The 14,421-nt window shown below is 38.0% G+C and overlaps 1 protein-coding gene across 21 annotated transcripts in view; it reads right to left on the reverse strand.

Annotated features, from left to right (window-relative positions):
• The window catches only part of SYNE1 (spectrin repeat containing nuclear envelope protein 1), a 316,411-nt gene that overhangs the window by 1,687 nt on the left and 300,303 nt on the right, over nucleotides 1–14,421 (reverse strand). For 19 of the 21 annotated variants that reach the window (XM_080389669.1, XM_080389663.1, XM_080389667.1 and 16 more), the window contains 7 exons: nucleotides 13,456–13,582; nucleotides 12,086–12,297; nucleotides 10,342–10,542; nucleotides 9,867–9,995; nucleotides 9,298–9,510; nucleotides 8,217–8,309; nucleotides 6,362–6,420 (listed from right to left, as the gene is read on the reverse strand). In XM_080389669.1, coding sequence (XP_080245795.1) covers nucleotides 6,362–6,420; nucleotides 8,217–8,309; nucleotides 9,298–9,510; nucleotides 9,867–9,995; nucleotides 10,342–10,542; nucleotides 12,086–12,297; nucleotides 13,456–13,582 — 1,034 coding nt within the window. The remainder of the gene's footprint in view (nucleotides 1–6,361; nucleotides 6,421–8,216; nucleotides 8,310–9,297; nucleotides 9,511–9,866; nucleotides 9,996–10,341; nucleotides 10,543–12,085; nucleotides 12,298–13,455; nucleotides 13,583–14,421) is intronic. The other 2 variants (XM_080389674.1, XM_080389672.1) reach the window with 1 other exon arrangement.

Consider the following 14,421-nt stretch of genomic DNA (forward strand, 5'->3'; position numbering starts at 1 on the left):
GTCACCTTCTGAGTGAGTTCCTCCTTTGTGTCTATGGATGTGACTTGAAATGGCACATATCTATCACATGTCTAAGGGAGAGGCGGGAACTAATGCAAACGTTTCCAAAGGGACACTTCAAATTAAGCATAAAAATCCAATCTATTTTTTAATAAAGGATAAAGACATAAATTTTACATTTCCCTTTTTGACTGAAACTGTCAGCGCTCTAATATACAGATGATAGGTTTTGAAGTAAGTGGATGACTGAAAAGAGTGATTACGCAAGTTAAAATCTGATGGTCTCAGTGTGCTAACTAAATGGTATGGGAAAGCATTGTATTTTAGCACTAGCCAAAAATGGAAGAATTTGGAGCCTTCCAATAATTTGCTTCAACAGCTCTTCCATTAAGCATCAGGTCATGAATTTTGTCTTAAGACATATTGGTATAAAACATCTGTGTGGGCGCTATGATTATGAAGCCTGGGAAAATCTATAGTTTGTTAGGGTTTGAGAGATAAAAAATTCTCATAAGGATGAATTTAGTCTCAGCTTGAAGGTGTGGGAGATCAGGCTTGTTGGCTAAGTTCAACTGCTCCCTGTTAAAGCAAGTAGGAGGTGATAGTTCCTTAGCATCTCCTTGCCTTCCCCTTGTCCTTTTGATCCTGTCTTCCAGATAAATCTGAATCTGTGTAAGAAAGCATGTAAAAAACAAAATATGATCTTCAAAACTATGCCAGGCTTGGCAAGGGTCCCATTCCCACGTGTTCAGAAAAGAATTCTTTCTATGCTTGAGATTATTTTTATTGTCTTGTTCATGTATATCAATCCACTATGAAGACCTAAGAAAGCCAGACAGATTTGGTCAAGTTTAGATGACCAACAGATACATAAACACTCAGGTATGCTAAATGATGAACTTGACCTAAATACCCTAGGAAGGAGGGATGATCAAAACATCAGATCGCATGTTGTTTGAATCCATGTTTTTGCAGCCCGGATGGAAAGCTGCTTATCCCGTAATGCAAGATCACATATTATAAAGAACATATTGAAAGGATATGGCACATTTAACAGCATCAGAACATTCCATATTAAAGTTCAATTAGGATCAAGACTTCCACTGTCTGAAAATGCCAAGACAGAAAGTTAATGGACTGAGGTAGGAACAAAGGGAACAAGGCGTGCTTAATTACCTTCCAAGCATTTGATTGCACAGTCTAGCTATTTACAAGGCTCTCACTGTACAAAATGTTATCACTCCCAATCAAAAAAGGCCATGTTTCTGCAGTTGGTAACTGCTGTTTGATAATGAGCAAAGTCGGAATTTTCTTCATTGACTCAGAGTTACTCTGGGGCAACACTGGGTGCCAGAAGGGGAATTTTCAAAAAGCAGAATCAGAAGGGAGCAGGGAGCAGGCAAATTTAGCATGTAATTTTTCTTTTCTTTTCCTACTGCTTTAGTAGCACAATCCAGCACTTCTTGCTTTGTGTCGTACAAAAAAAAATAAAAAAGAAAAGAAAAAAAGAAAAAGAGTGGTATGTATAAGCTGCATGACTGACCTCAACAAGGAACACAAACTTCCAAAAATCGAAACGGTTCATGGCAAAGTTTTTCAAAACACTTTCTGCAGTGAAGTAGGGTGTTGAAGAATAGTCTCTAATACTGCTTGGAAAGAATTAAAAAAGCAAATAATGAAACATTATGAAAACATCTTCAGAGAGGGAGTTCTAAAAAGTTCAAGTGCTGCATTGCCTGTGTTTATTGCAGGTACACCTCTGTAATCTACATAATCGGCTGAAAACTGGAATTGCTCAGCTTAGACCAATGGCTTTCATAAGGAGAGATGGTTAAAAATAAACATTGTTAATGAAAAAGGCTCAGTACTCACAAGGGCCAAAACTCCTATTTACTAGAGCAGGAAAAGGGAAAGCTGAAGTACTTTGGAGAAAAGATCAATGCTTTTTCTTGAGCGTGTATTTTTAGCTGTCTCTCTTCTGACTGCTCCACCGTTTGTCACACTGGCCCCTGTTTGAAGAGGGAAGGAAGGAAGGCCAGCTGCTACTCACTCCATACACAACTCCTACTTACTAGATAAAAGGGGAAGGTGCAGCTACAGACCTGGGCAACAGCAAGCTTCTTCATGTCAGGAAATCTCATAAATTAACCTAGGAAGTGCAAGCAATAGTTACCCTTACTTTGGGAGTTTGCAATGTTATAAAATTGGAACTCTTTCCTAAGCATTTCAAGAGATGAGAAACTAATTTACCAGGCTATAGAGTGGATGGGCAAAATGAACTTTAATTTCAGCTCAGACAAGTGCCTTCTTTTAAAGACGACTGATTATCCCCCCCCCCCCCCCCCTCCCAAGGAAAATATAGTTGAAGTAATCTATCTGTATTGCAGTACACATCTGAAAGATTGTAATGGAAGAATTTATCATTCTAGTGAAGCTGATAGGAATAAATAAAGTGAGTTTAATGGCAAAGTGACTAATGGAATGCTGACAACAGGCTTACACTGAAAGAGGCACTGCTGGGCTAGCAGGATGTTACTGGAGTTAATCAAGGATGAGTCTCGATTTAGTATCTTTATGAAAAGACTATGGCACAGAATGTAAAACCAGCAAATTCCATCTGTATGATGACAGAAGTTTGAAGTCTTTGCAAATACAGAATAGGATTGGCTCCTTGCACGGAAAAGAAGTGGGTGAACCCAATGGGTTTAAGAGGTAGCTCAAGGAGTTTAAGATTATAGTAGACAGGGTAGAAATAAAAAACTTCTGCTATAAATTTGGAAGTTCACACTCTGAAGATAATGAAGAGAAACTAGAGCTCTTTGACACAGGATGGTGACAAACCAGTAATGTGGCTTGTGAATAGCTGTGAAAAGGGACAAAAGAAATTTTGAAGTCTATTTCAATTCAAGACTTCCAGAAGAGAAAAGGGTTGTTTTAATGATGTTCTATAAGGCACTAGTCAGATCTCACCTAGAACAGTTTGTATCATTTTAGTTAACATAATTCTGGAAGATGAAGTCAAACTTACACAAGCTTAAAGGAGTCAAAAAGATGTAGTATTTCTCCTATGAAGGAAATCACAAGCTGAGCTTACTAATATCAAACCTGAGATATACTAAAACTATCCTTTACAAAATAGTGTGGAATACAGAAAAAGGAGGGTGAACAGTTGAGAAAGTAAAAGGAACAATGCTGGCATAAAACCAAATTACTACATTTAACCATCAATACATTCAAGGTGGAAATTATTGTACTTCCAGATAATCAGAGACATTAAATTTGATAACAACCTTCTAAAAGACTTTTTACTCCCATTGATTCTAACTTTTTAAGATGGAGGTTGCTAGAGTTACACAGAATGTATGATGTTCTGGCCACAAGAGCAGGCAACGACTCCTCCTGGTGGTCTGAGTCTCTCTAGGAGCAACCTTGTTTGGCTGTATTCTGACTTCTCACCCTAAATCTCAGCATCACATCACCTCAGCCTTAGCTTTGGCTTACCCTGTAAAGATGATGAATATGTCCATTTCAAAGGCAGTTAAATACGAAGTTTAAGTAACAGGCTCTAAGTGACAGTGCAGGAGATAACTGGGAGAACAACCATGGCAAACCAGGCCCAAACCTCATGTTTGAGCTACTGTGTGGCAATGACTGCCACTTCGTGGCTGAAGGCACAGAGTGTGCTGCGGCCTGGTCTGCTCCAGAAACAGCAGGTGACCTCTAAATATCCGCTAGTCATCTGGGGAGGCCTGGGGAGAGTGGGAAATGGAGGTCGGCACTGTGGCACCAAGACTTGGACAGAGCTGCTCAAGAGAGACAATGTAAACACCCCTGAGCAAATTGAACCACTATTTTAATCTTTTTAACATTTTAATCTCTTCAACAAATCCACAGGCACAGATTCAGGTGTGCCTTTATGACAGCTCAAACTAATGAAAGAAGAGAGCTGCTTCTTGGATTTGCTTTTCCCACTTCACATAAGAATACTAACACCACTTGAATGAGCCTTTAGTGAAATCCACGACATAACATCTAGTTTAAGCTTGTACCTTGCTTAGCATCACACTATGTGTGCTTGTCTTTTTGCTACGATAATGGGGAAGGCAAAGTGATACCACACTTGTTATACACATACACAACCCCTCTAATTTTTAAATGAACTTTCCTTCGCAACCTCCTATGTTTAAAAGATAAACCTTTTAAAATTAACTTTAGTTCTCCTGTATACTAAACTCTATCAGGGTTTGCTGATCCAGTGCAAGATCAAACACAAAGTACTCTGATCAGAGGTATGTCAAAATATTAAAGAACACAGTGACAGCTTGTACCACTTTATCAGTTAAAACCGCATTATACATCAACCACAACCTGTCTGGCTTGCGCATTTGATTAAGTTTCCTATTCAGCAGTGACTCATTCGTATTCCACGCTTGTCTGAATGACAAATTGAACATTGTGTTGTACTGCTACAAGATGTGTTAATAAACAGTGCTGGAAAGACTTGATCTGAAAGGTGCCGCACCAATGCCGCTGCTAGAATAGAGGTTGATCTCAAAGCTGCAAAGCATTGCCAGCTGCAATGTGAGCCAGCGGCTCGCACCTACAACCAGGAACCTTCTCAAATGGCTGGCAGAAGTGGTCTGACTGTACAGGAGAGCAGAAGAGCGCACATAGTATGTTTCTTAAGTACAACATTGCTAGTGCAAGCATGCTGATCTGCTGAGGACATCCTCCAATCCTCCTAGCTGTTAATGGCTGCAGAGTAAAGCCCCACTCCTCCTTTTTCCCACTCCCCAAAAGAAACAAAATGCCAAGCTTCATAGCAGACTGGAGTTCAAAAAATTAAATATCTTTCTCCATCAGACAGAAAGATGGTGTGTATATGTCACCTATTTTCTATGTGGTTTCCTTATATTTCAAAGAAATAAAAATAAAGCCCTAAAAATAAGGCAGCTGCTTAGTACCAGTGGAAGCAGTTACTTGTTTTATCTGCTATGCCATGTGGTGTTGCAACTATGTCACTCACAGTCATTAACTACACATATAAATAAAACTTTTTTTTTTAAAAAAGAAGTGTTTATGTAAATATCTGCATGGTAAGTAGTCTTAAGTCTTCATTTAATTTATATTTGAGAATAATTTGGCTGAATAATGTGTTGATTTTGCTCATGAAAAAAAATACTCCCAAGCTATTTTTTGTCTGCTTGGTTATCGCTCAATCACTGCATTAAATCTAGTGTTGCCTTCTTTCCAACACCAAATCTTTCACTTTAACAGGAGTTATTTTAAAGATAAATTAATTAATTCTTGATATATAGAGAATAAATGAGATTTAGGACTTAACTATAAGGAAAAATATATTTTCATCACACTTTCCAATTATTTTAGGTGTTGCAACGCGTAAGATTCTTAAATAGCAGAAGACACCCTCGTTACACATATTGGCAGGCTCATTTACGTTTTTTTTTGGTAACTTCTTAACTCCAGAGGCTAGTGAACTGATCAGTGAAAGAGTGAAGGTACACGCATCACACTGACAACAACAAAGAATGCAGAAGCACTGTTAGCTGCAGAGATGACAGGTTGCTGGAGACAAGGTGGAAAGCAAAAAGCTGTAGCTGCAAGCCTGCTCTCTACTGGTCAGAGAGATGGGGCAGTGCTGCTCCCAGAGCAATACACGGATGCAAGCACTTGGCAAGAGTCATGGCGATGTTAGCATGTTATATTGCAGTCGTCTTAGGAGGGGGGAAGAAAGTGACCCCAAGTCTCAAACCCCTCAAATTCTGACTTCTAATTTTGAGTCTTAAATACTGAAAACCCACAAACCGAACAAAACATTTCAGGAGAAAAAAAAAAAAAAAGAAAAGAAAAGAAAAAGAAAAAGAAAATGATGTTAGTATGTCTCATCCAGATCTGTGGGTTTTGTGAATTCTAGGATATGGTATTGGCCTACTACCTGCCTTAATTTAATATCTAGAGGTAAAGAGGATGATAAAAAGTGTTTGCCATGAATCTACTGGCATTTCTGTCAAACCACGCCAAAATAAAATACTCATTAAATACCGTGAGTGTGAACACACAGTCATCCTGATCAAGCATATGAAAAATAAATCTTGATTACATGGCAGTCCTGGGAAGCAAAACGTTGTAGATGATCAAGAATCCGCCAGTATTTCTATTTAACAGAGAATTTGAAGCAATTGAGATCCCATTTTGCCAAACTATTAACAAAAGGAAGTTTTCATTTGTTTAAGTCCTGGCCACCTGATGGAGTCGGTGCGGACGGAGAGGAATCACGGCCAATTTCCATCATCCTCTTGGGGTTCTAGAACAGAGTGCGGAAACCAGGAGAATAAGGTACCTGCTATGTGGACTGCTGACAGAGGGTCCAGGCTGTGAGAGACTACATTTGCCCCGTGGCTGTTTGCAATGAACAGGGGGTAAAGAAAGAAGAATGTTCAGTCCAGGCAAATAAAGACAAGCTACTGATGAAACTAAATTAAAAGTGCAGCAAAGGAAACATAAAAAAAAACCAAATGAAGTGACCAATACCCATGAACCAAGGAAACTGGCTTTTCTTTGCACCTAGCTGAGTATGGAAATGATTGGAACATACACAGTGAACTCAAAAATGACACTTTAGTAATTACGTTTCTGAAAAGTAGCTCTGGATTTAAAAAAAAATCACTATAAATTTAGCTTAAATAATTCCTAATACGAAATAGAAAAAAAAATATTGCGTTGAATATGGGCAAATACAGATATTTCAAAATGCAAATGCAGCAAAATTAATACTCTCAAGGAAAAAAGGTCAAAGGGCCTCCTGTGATGAGTCTGGCCTCTTCTCCACCCCCATCCTTCCCACAATTTTGAAGGCCAAATAACTGTAGGTGCATTCCTGCACTCACAACTATTTGCTGGAATATTCAATGCAGTTAGGTTATTATAATTCTGATTGTATTTTTTGGAATTAGTATTTATTTATTAACATCAGTATATTCAACACTGAAAATCTAAACAACATCACTTCAGACTCCAAAATTGTGGGTGCAAAATGCGTAAGTTTGAAAACCAGACCCCAAGAAATCATAAAACTTAGCTATACATTATAGACAAAACCAGAAACAAATTAAAAAATCATGTACATAAACACTAACAAATTAGAGATAGACAAATGGTTATTAAAATGTTAGGATGAAACCTATTATAATTCTACATACTCTTTAAACAAAGATTTTATGGTAAAATACTTCTTCATTTCCTGTAATGGTCAGGTATTGTCCAGTTAAATCTGTGATATCAGAAATTTTATTAGTTATTTAATTTTAAATTAAAAAGATAAAAACATTGACCTCTGAAATAGAACGTTAAGGTTTATATTTTCTCCTTTTGAAAAGCCAGTATTCCTTTACTTTCTCATACTAGCATCTAAAAAGAAACTAGTGAATGTAACAACAACAACAAAAAAATCAATCTCAAGAGCCATAAAATTTATCAAGACAGAAATCAGAGGCTTTACAAAAAGTGCGAATGAAAAAGAAAACCCAAAACTAACCTGATTTTTTTAAGAACTAAGGAAAAAAGCAAAGTAATAAACCAATAGAATTGCAGAAAAAGACAAAATAATTGCAGTTCCATTTTGGGGAAGTGTTAAGTACTAGGCATGTGTTGCTATATTTCTTGAATTTTGTGCCAGCAATGTAAATAGACAACTCCAGAGTTGCCATCATAGCCATTGATTAGGTCCTGTGAAACTAGCTGTTTTGAATGTTTTATGCCCTTCAGCTCTACTTAGCCATTCATCCAAAGTCTCAATAAGACCATCTGCAACCTTCATCAGAAATGACAAAAAAATCTTATTGAGATTTTCGATGAAGCAGCTCTGAAGAGAAGGCCAAACAGAAATGGGGGACTGATTATACCACACAAGACCAGACTTCGGGATGCTGTCATCACTAGAACAAAATACAAGAGACACGACATGCCAAACCATGGTAAACCAACCACACTGACAGCCCTGGTTTCGGACCGTATTTACCACTTCTGTTTTCATGCAGGATGGGATATGCAGCAGGGCTGGGGAAAGCAGCTGTGTTTTGTTCTTGGTTTAGCCATTGCCTTTCCTATCAAGTGAGAAGGGGGGCCTTCCAGCTTACTGTAGACATCTGGAGCTCCCACCCAGGAGGTGGCAGAAAATTTATCTGACACAAAATTACCGTTCTCTGTCTGCTTGGAGTGCTTCTTCCAGATACAGGACTCACTGAACCTGATGTGTCTAATTCATCAGCAGAGGACCATGAGGACAATTCCTAAAGTTCAGAAGGAATTGAGCTCAGAAATACAGCAACTAGCTATTCAGGTAAGCAAAATAAACCACACCTCCACCCTCCACCCCTTGCGAGTGAAAACCCAGCAGAATTATTTCCAAAGCAAATTAAATAAAGCAGTTACAAAATTTGGTAACAAAATTTAAGACTAAGCATTACATGTTTTCTCTGTTAGGCCTGAAGGAAAATAAAAGCTAATAGGTAGTTAAAACTTAATTGCTTTAGGTGACACATTTTCCACTGAAGTAATTTCAGAAGAAAAAGAACAGTTGCTCTAATTACAAGAAGAGGTTGGTATCACCAAGATTTTACTTAAAAGAGGCAGAAATTTACTTGAAGGAGGGACGAGCTGAGTTCTCATGCCTTACGCACTCCGCTAATCCAAGACTTTAAAAGTTAACTAAAGAGGAACTTTGAAATCGTTACTTTGTACCTGCCACTGTTGACAAAGGTGTATGCATAACTCCCTCTCAAATACCCTGAGATACATGGTAATTTGAAAAGATGTGGAGTACAGCTCAAAGCTCAGAGGCACCGAGGGATTTGTTAGCCCATTACAGAATTTATTTTATGGTTTGGGTTTGTTTGGGTTTTTTTTCCTCTTTGACAGAGTGAGCATTATCTTCCTGTCCTGTAACAACTGACACACTATAATTTTCAGTACTACAACTAGAATCAGCATCTCATATTCCTTGCCAGTTGACTGAATCAGTAATGGCAGGATACACCAACCAAGATGCTCGATGCTTATTGCTACACACAATAGCAAAAATATTACTGGGTTAAAAAACCCCACCATATCACAACAGTGTAAGATTACTTTATGATATTCAAGATTACATGTGTACCATCTTGATAAGTACTGCCAACAACAAAAACAGTGCAGCCAACGGCATTGATCAGAGAAAGACAGTCAAAACAGTGGGAAACGTGCCCAGCGAACAGCAAGGAATAAAAAGACATGACTTACCAGCTGACTACTTGAAATATCTAGGATTTTCTCTAGGTCTTTAATATGACGTGTGACCTCTTTCAAGAGGAGCTTCAGTCTGTTTCCAATGACATGCACCTTTTCTTTGGCCTCAAGACAGTCCTTGCCTTCAGCATTGACTAGCAATTGGCAGGACATATCTTGCAGTGATGCCACCTTCAACTGAGACTCCAGCAGTTCACGTCTGATTTGCTGTTGCCAAAGCAAGCACCAAATTTTTTTAATGGAAGTTAAAAAAATAAAGAAAAAAAGAAGTAGATCTCACATAGATGGACATTTGAAATTAATGAAATAGAAAAGAGAAGCAATAAACATTTCTAATCTGACTGGAAGACAGGCAGCAGCCTAGTGGTTGTCTGAGGTTTAAAATCATGAGTTATGCTACTAACTGAAGTTAGTGTTTCCTACCAAAGTTAGGTACTGACATCGGTCCATAGTTGTGTGTTAGCATGCAATGCACAATGCTAACCATCAAGAGAAAGATAAATCTGATTAGGTGTTTTCCTAATGATGCATTTTGGGAGAGAAAAGGGTGATTATAACCCTACCATTAGAAGCCTGTGATGATCCTGCAGCACTTCTGAGTCCAGGTTTGGATTGATGGGCACAATCTCATTTCTTCTTCTGTCAATATTTTCTAACCAAAGCAGCAAACCATGGCTCATTTCATGGAAATCCTGCAAGTGATGAGTGATGATTTCAATAGCGTAGCAGAAAATTCCAGTCAAATTCAGGTTTTTCGTTTATCCTATGATAGGTCACTACTGGCTAAATAACATAACTTACAAAGAAGCATAAGAATAGTACATTAGAATACTGTTCCAGAGCTGACAAATTTGGAAAATCTTGGGCTGGAAACACATGCTTCAGGTATTGCAGGTGTACCTTTCAGAAAACACATGCTGAAGCTGTATTTTGGCTTTATGGGTGTTTCAGGCTGGATAATGAGCACACCAGATAATGATACAGATTACATTTTTGGTATGTGGGACACTAACAATTTAAAGCAAGTGCAATACAGACCTGGCACTGCATTAATGCATCCTGCAATGAGCACCGCCACTCTTCGATCATACTGCATACGTGATCCCAGCGCACATTCATCTGAGACAGACGCTCTTGAAGCTTCTTGCTCTCTTCATTGTCAGACTGCGTGAACTCTGAGCTGCACAGATTGATGGATAAGATGATCGCTTTGCGGTTATCAATTGCTTTCTGCAGCTCCTTGAAAATAAGACAAAGTGGGACAGGGGAAGAAAGGATGGAAATTGGCATGTGACTTTCAGAAGAACCAAGCAGAGAAGGCATCACAAGAATGCAATGATTTGCCATCAGCAGCTGCAGAATGGTACCTCACTGTAATAAGTCTCTTTACTCTGGATATGAGATTTCTGTGCTCACTCTATGACTGCAAATGTTCACTCTTTAACATCTACTAAAAATTTTACTGTGAGCATAAACTAGAACAAGCTAATTAAACTTGTAAAGTCTTAAAAGCCTGAAGTCATAGCTGAGTTTTAAAGATCTGGCTTATGTTTCAGATATTTAAAAGACAGAGCAGGCCCAACAAACTTTAAAGAGATGTAGGACAATTGTACTTTAGCTTTCAATAAAACTTTTGCCCTCACTTCTCAGTTTTGCTGATAAACATAAAAACCAGCATGTTTTCAAGTAGAAACTGCTGTCAACACTATTTAAAATTAAAAGCTTTTACTGAGGGAAAATAAAACATACAAAGAGTATAAACAACCTACTCCAATTTATAGAAGCAGGACATGTATAAAAACTCCAATTTGTTTACATTGGAAGCCATAAAAGAAACCTTACCTCTTTTGGTTTGGAGGGCACTAATGACCTTTCCAAAACTGGGGGAGACAAGAACAGGGTTCTTATGAAATGCCCCCTTTTCCACCTACTTTACAGCATTTACTAATAAGCCCTATGTCACAGTGACCTTTGTAATACTTATGGCAGCTATATTTGGATTAGAGGGAAGATCAGCATTAATATGCTTTAGATGGATCAGTGCCGGAAACAGTCTTCACTACCTGTCCACCTCACTCCTAGCAGGGAGCACAGTGCATTTCAACATTGGCTCCCACATTTTTGTGCCCATGCTTATAAGATGCTAGTAACTGAACGTGAAGTTGTGGACCATCACATTTGCAGATCTTTATAGCTGTAAAATATACAGGAAAGATCACAAAAGCAGCATTTGGATCCTGATATCCTGATGCATCTGAGATTACAGAAGAAGAAACAGAAATGTTGCAAAGTGACACATTACGCCAAATTTTTCCTATGTTGTAATGGTGAGAGCAGGGGCACTCTCTCCTTCCTCCACACAAATATGTCCCAGTGAGGCGTTTCTTGTAAAGTACCTATTCTGTTACCATTTTGACTAGAAGAGATTTGCTTTAACTTGGCTTTTTTTTTCTTTTCTTCTCCCATTTCCCGCCCCCCCCTCCCCCCCCCCCCCATCAGCTTGGCTGACATCAGGAATTATCTATACATTCTGGAATTAAGGAATTTCCCCAGAATTACTATTTCAATAATTCCTTTGGATTATATAGTAAATGCCAGTGATACATTTTTCTGCCAAAAGATGATTTATAAAATCACTTTCCCAGTAACTTAGTTATCAGCAGTAGCCCACTATGTGCAAAATGGAGCAAATCAGCTGCAACTATTGGCAACCTCTACAGCATGCCTGTTGCACTCAGGTCTGTTTACAGGGCAACTCATGGAAAAGAGACATAAAACTCACTTTCAGTTTTTTAATTCTGAGCTCAATAGTTTGTATGTCAGTGCTGAGATCAAGGCGGCGCAGCTGCTCCAGTTCCTCTTCAGTTTCTCCCAACCAAGCCCTAATGCTATTAAGGTCAGAGTTAAACTGCTGCCATTGCTGAAGGTTCTGCTTCATCCTCAGCTCCTTGCTTAGAGCTTGAGCCTGGATTAATTCCCATCGGTCAATTACACCTGTAATGATAAACACCAAATTCAACAAAAGTAAAAAACACAAGCCACATCACACAATTGCATCAGTTGAATCCTGTACAGGACAAAAAAGGCTCCATAAAAATGAAAAAACCCTAACCCACAAAACACCACACTGAAAACAAAGTTAGACTGAAGAATGTGATGCTGGAGAGAAAGAACAAACCTGGGTGATTCCAGACAGCAGGCAATTTTACCACTTTCTAATGTCAGACTTCTATGAAGAGAATTAAGCTGACACATGCAGGTCTCTAAAACAGGTTATGATGGTATAAAAACATCAGAAATTACCATAAATGCAAATCAGACAAGGGATCTCAATGTCTCATGAGCCACATATATAGTATGATTTTCATTGATATTTGTACCTATCACAATTTAATAATCACACCTCACTACATTTGCCTAAGCTACTGCTGATGCATTGGATAAATACCTATGCTAAAAAGAAATAAATTAGGGGCTATTTCTTCTTACTTTTCTTGAAATGCTATGGCAGAAGGGCAAGTTGCATCATTCTACCAACTTAAAATACTAATAAAAAAAAAACCCCAAAAAACCCCAAAAACAAAAAAATGGGCTGCATGGGTAGCATATCTTGCCAAGCAAAGAATGCAGACGTTGCCTTTATAGTCTCTGGAACAAATCCATGTTTTTACAATGCAGTACCTCGTGTTCTACAGTTGATGCTTAAAATTAGTCAGGTTAATAGTTCTACCAGATGAATATATAGATTTCTCTATTGTAGACAGATAATATTAGAAGTGAAAGGTACTATTAGAATAAATGAATACTGATTTACGCATTTTGAACAGCAATCGAAACAACTTTTTTTAACAGGAAAACATTCAACAAAAATGCATTGCACCTACAGGGACTTCTGAAAGGCTTAGGGTTACGTCTCATGTTATGAAGTGGTTCGTAAAATGCACTTGTATGCCTAATGTCCTTATAGGGCATATACAAGGAATACTTACTATTCCTTACTATGCCTATAAAGAGATGTTAAGCAGAACAAGGTAACAGACGCAGTCCTGTAAATAGGTATGTCAGCAAATAATACCAAGTATTTATTCAGAAAAACTTCACATTTGCTAATTTTCGTAACTGCTTTCTACCAAAGAACTAAATGTTACTTACCAGCTGTTTGTGTTTCAGTACTGTTCAGGTTAATAAGTCCAGATAGTTTTTCTTCTTCCTCCTTCAGTTTATATCCAAGCCTTTTTACTGAGTCTATGCTTCCACTGCACTCACCTAGTAGCTTCATCTGTGTTAACAAACAAAAAAATCCCAGCTCAATATGCACTGTACAGGACTAACCACACAGAAAATGCAAATTACAATGCAAGTTCCAAAATATTCCGAAAGTAGGTCTAAGTGTGAAGATAAAAATCTATTACTTTAACAATTTGTCCTGATGCAATCAAAGAAATATATATGGACACAATAAAAGCTTAAAGCATTAAGTTCAGACTAAACAGAAATGACGCTGTGCCATTTGTGCTGGATGACTTAAGGTGGATCTATTCTAAATGTTAAGTCACTATGGCAGAGACCACTAGAAGGTGTGATGAAAATGAACGTAAGTGTGGAAATATTACTGTGCCTGCAAGCAGCTAATCTTCTGATTCTGTCAGTAATAAAATTATTTGAATGATTTAGAGAGAGATTTTTCTTCTACAAAATCTCCTTGAGAAAATTTTCATTCATGCATTCCATATATGCAACCTTGCTTACCATGATGCATGTCTGTAATTCTCAGCAAGATGAATACTGTGCATGAAGCTATAAAACCTGCTCTTAAAAGCAGGGCAATTTTTAACAAGGATATATCATCATTAGATGGATAAAAACACGTGTGAGAAAGTACTTTTGGACATTTGCAAAAATGTAGTAGGAAAATAAACTCCTCAAAAGTCATGTTCCTGTAATCTTACGCTATTGTAAACACACTAATAACAAACAACAATAGTATGTTAAGGTTAAGGGTTGCAACCACATGAGCGAGTAAGTCTGAGAAGCAGTAATAGCTAATTGCTTTGTTGAAACAGTTACATATCTTTCAAAAGCAAATCTAAGCTTGGAGTGCTTATTCAACTTGTGCTC

Source organism: Falco punctatus, assembly GCF_963210335.1.
Source record: "Falco punctatus genome assembly, chromosome: 5".
Classification (NCBI taxonomy): domain Eukaryota; kingdom Metazoa; phylum Chordata; class Aves; order Falconiformes; family Falconidae; genus Falco; species Falco punctatus.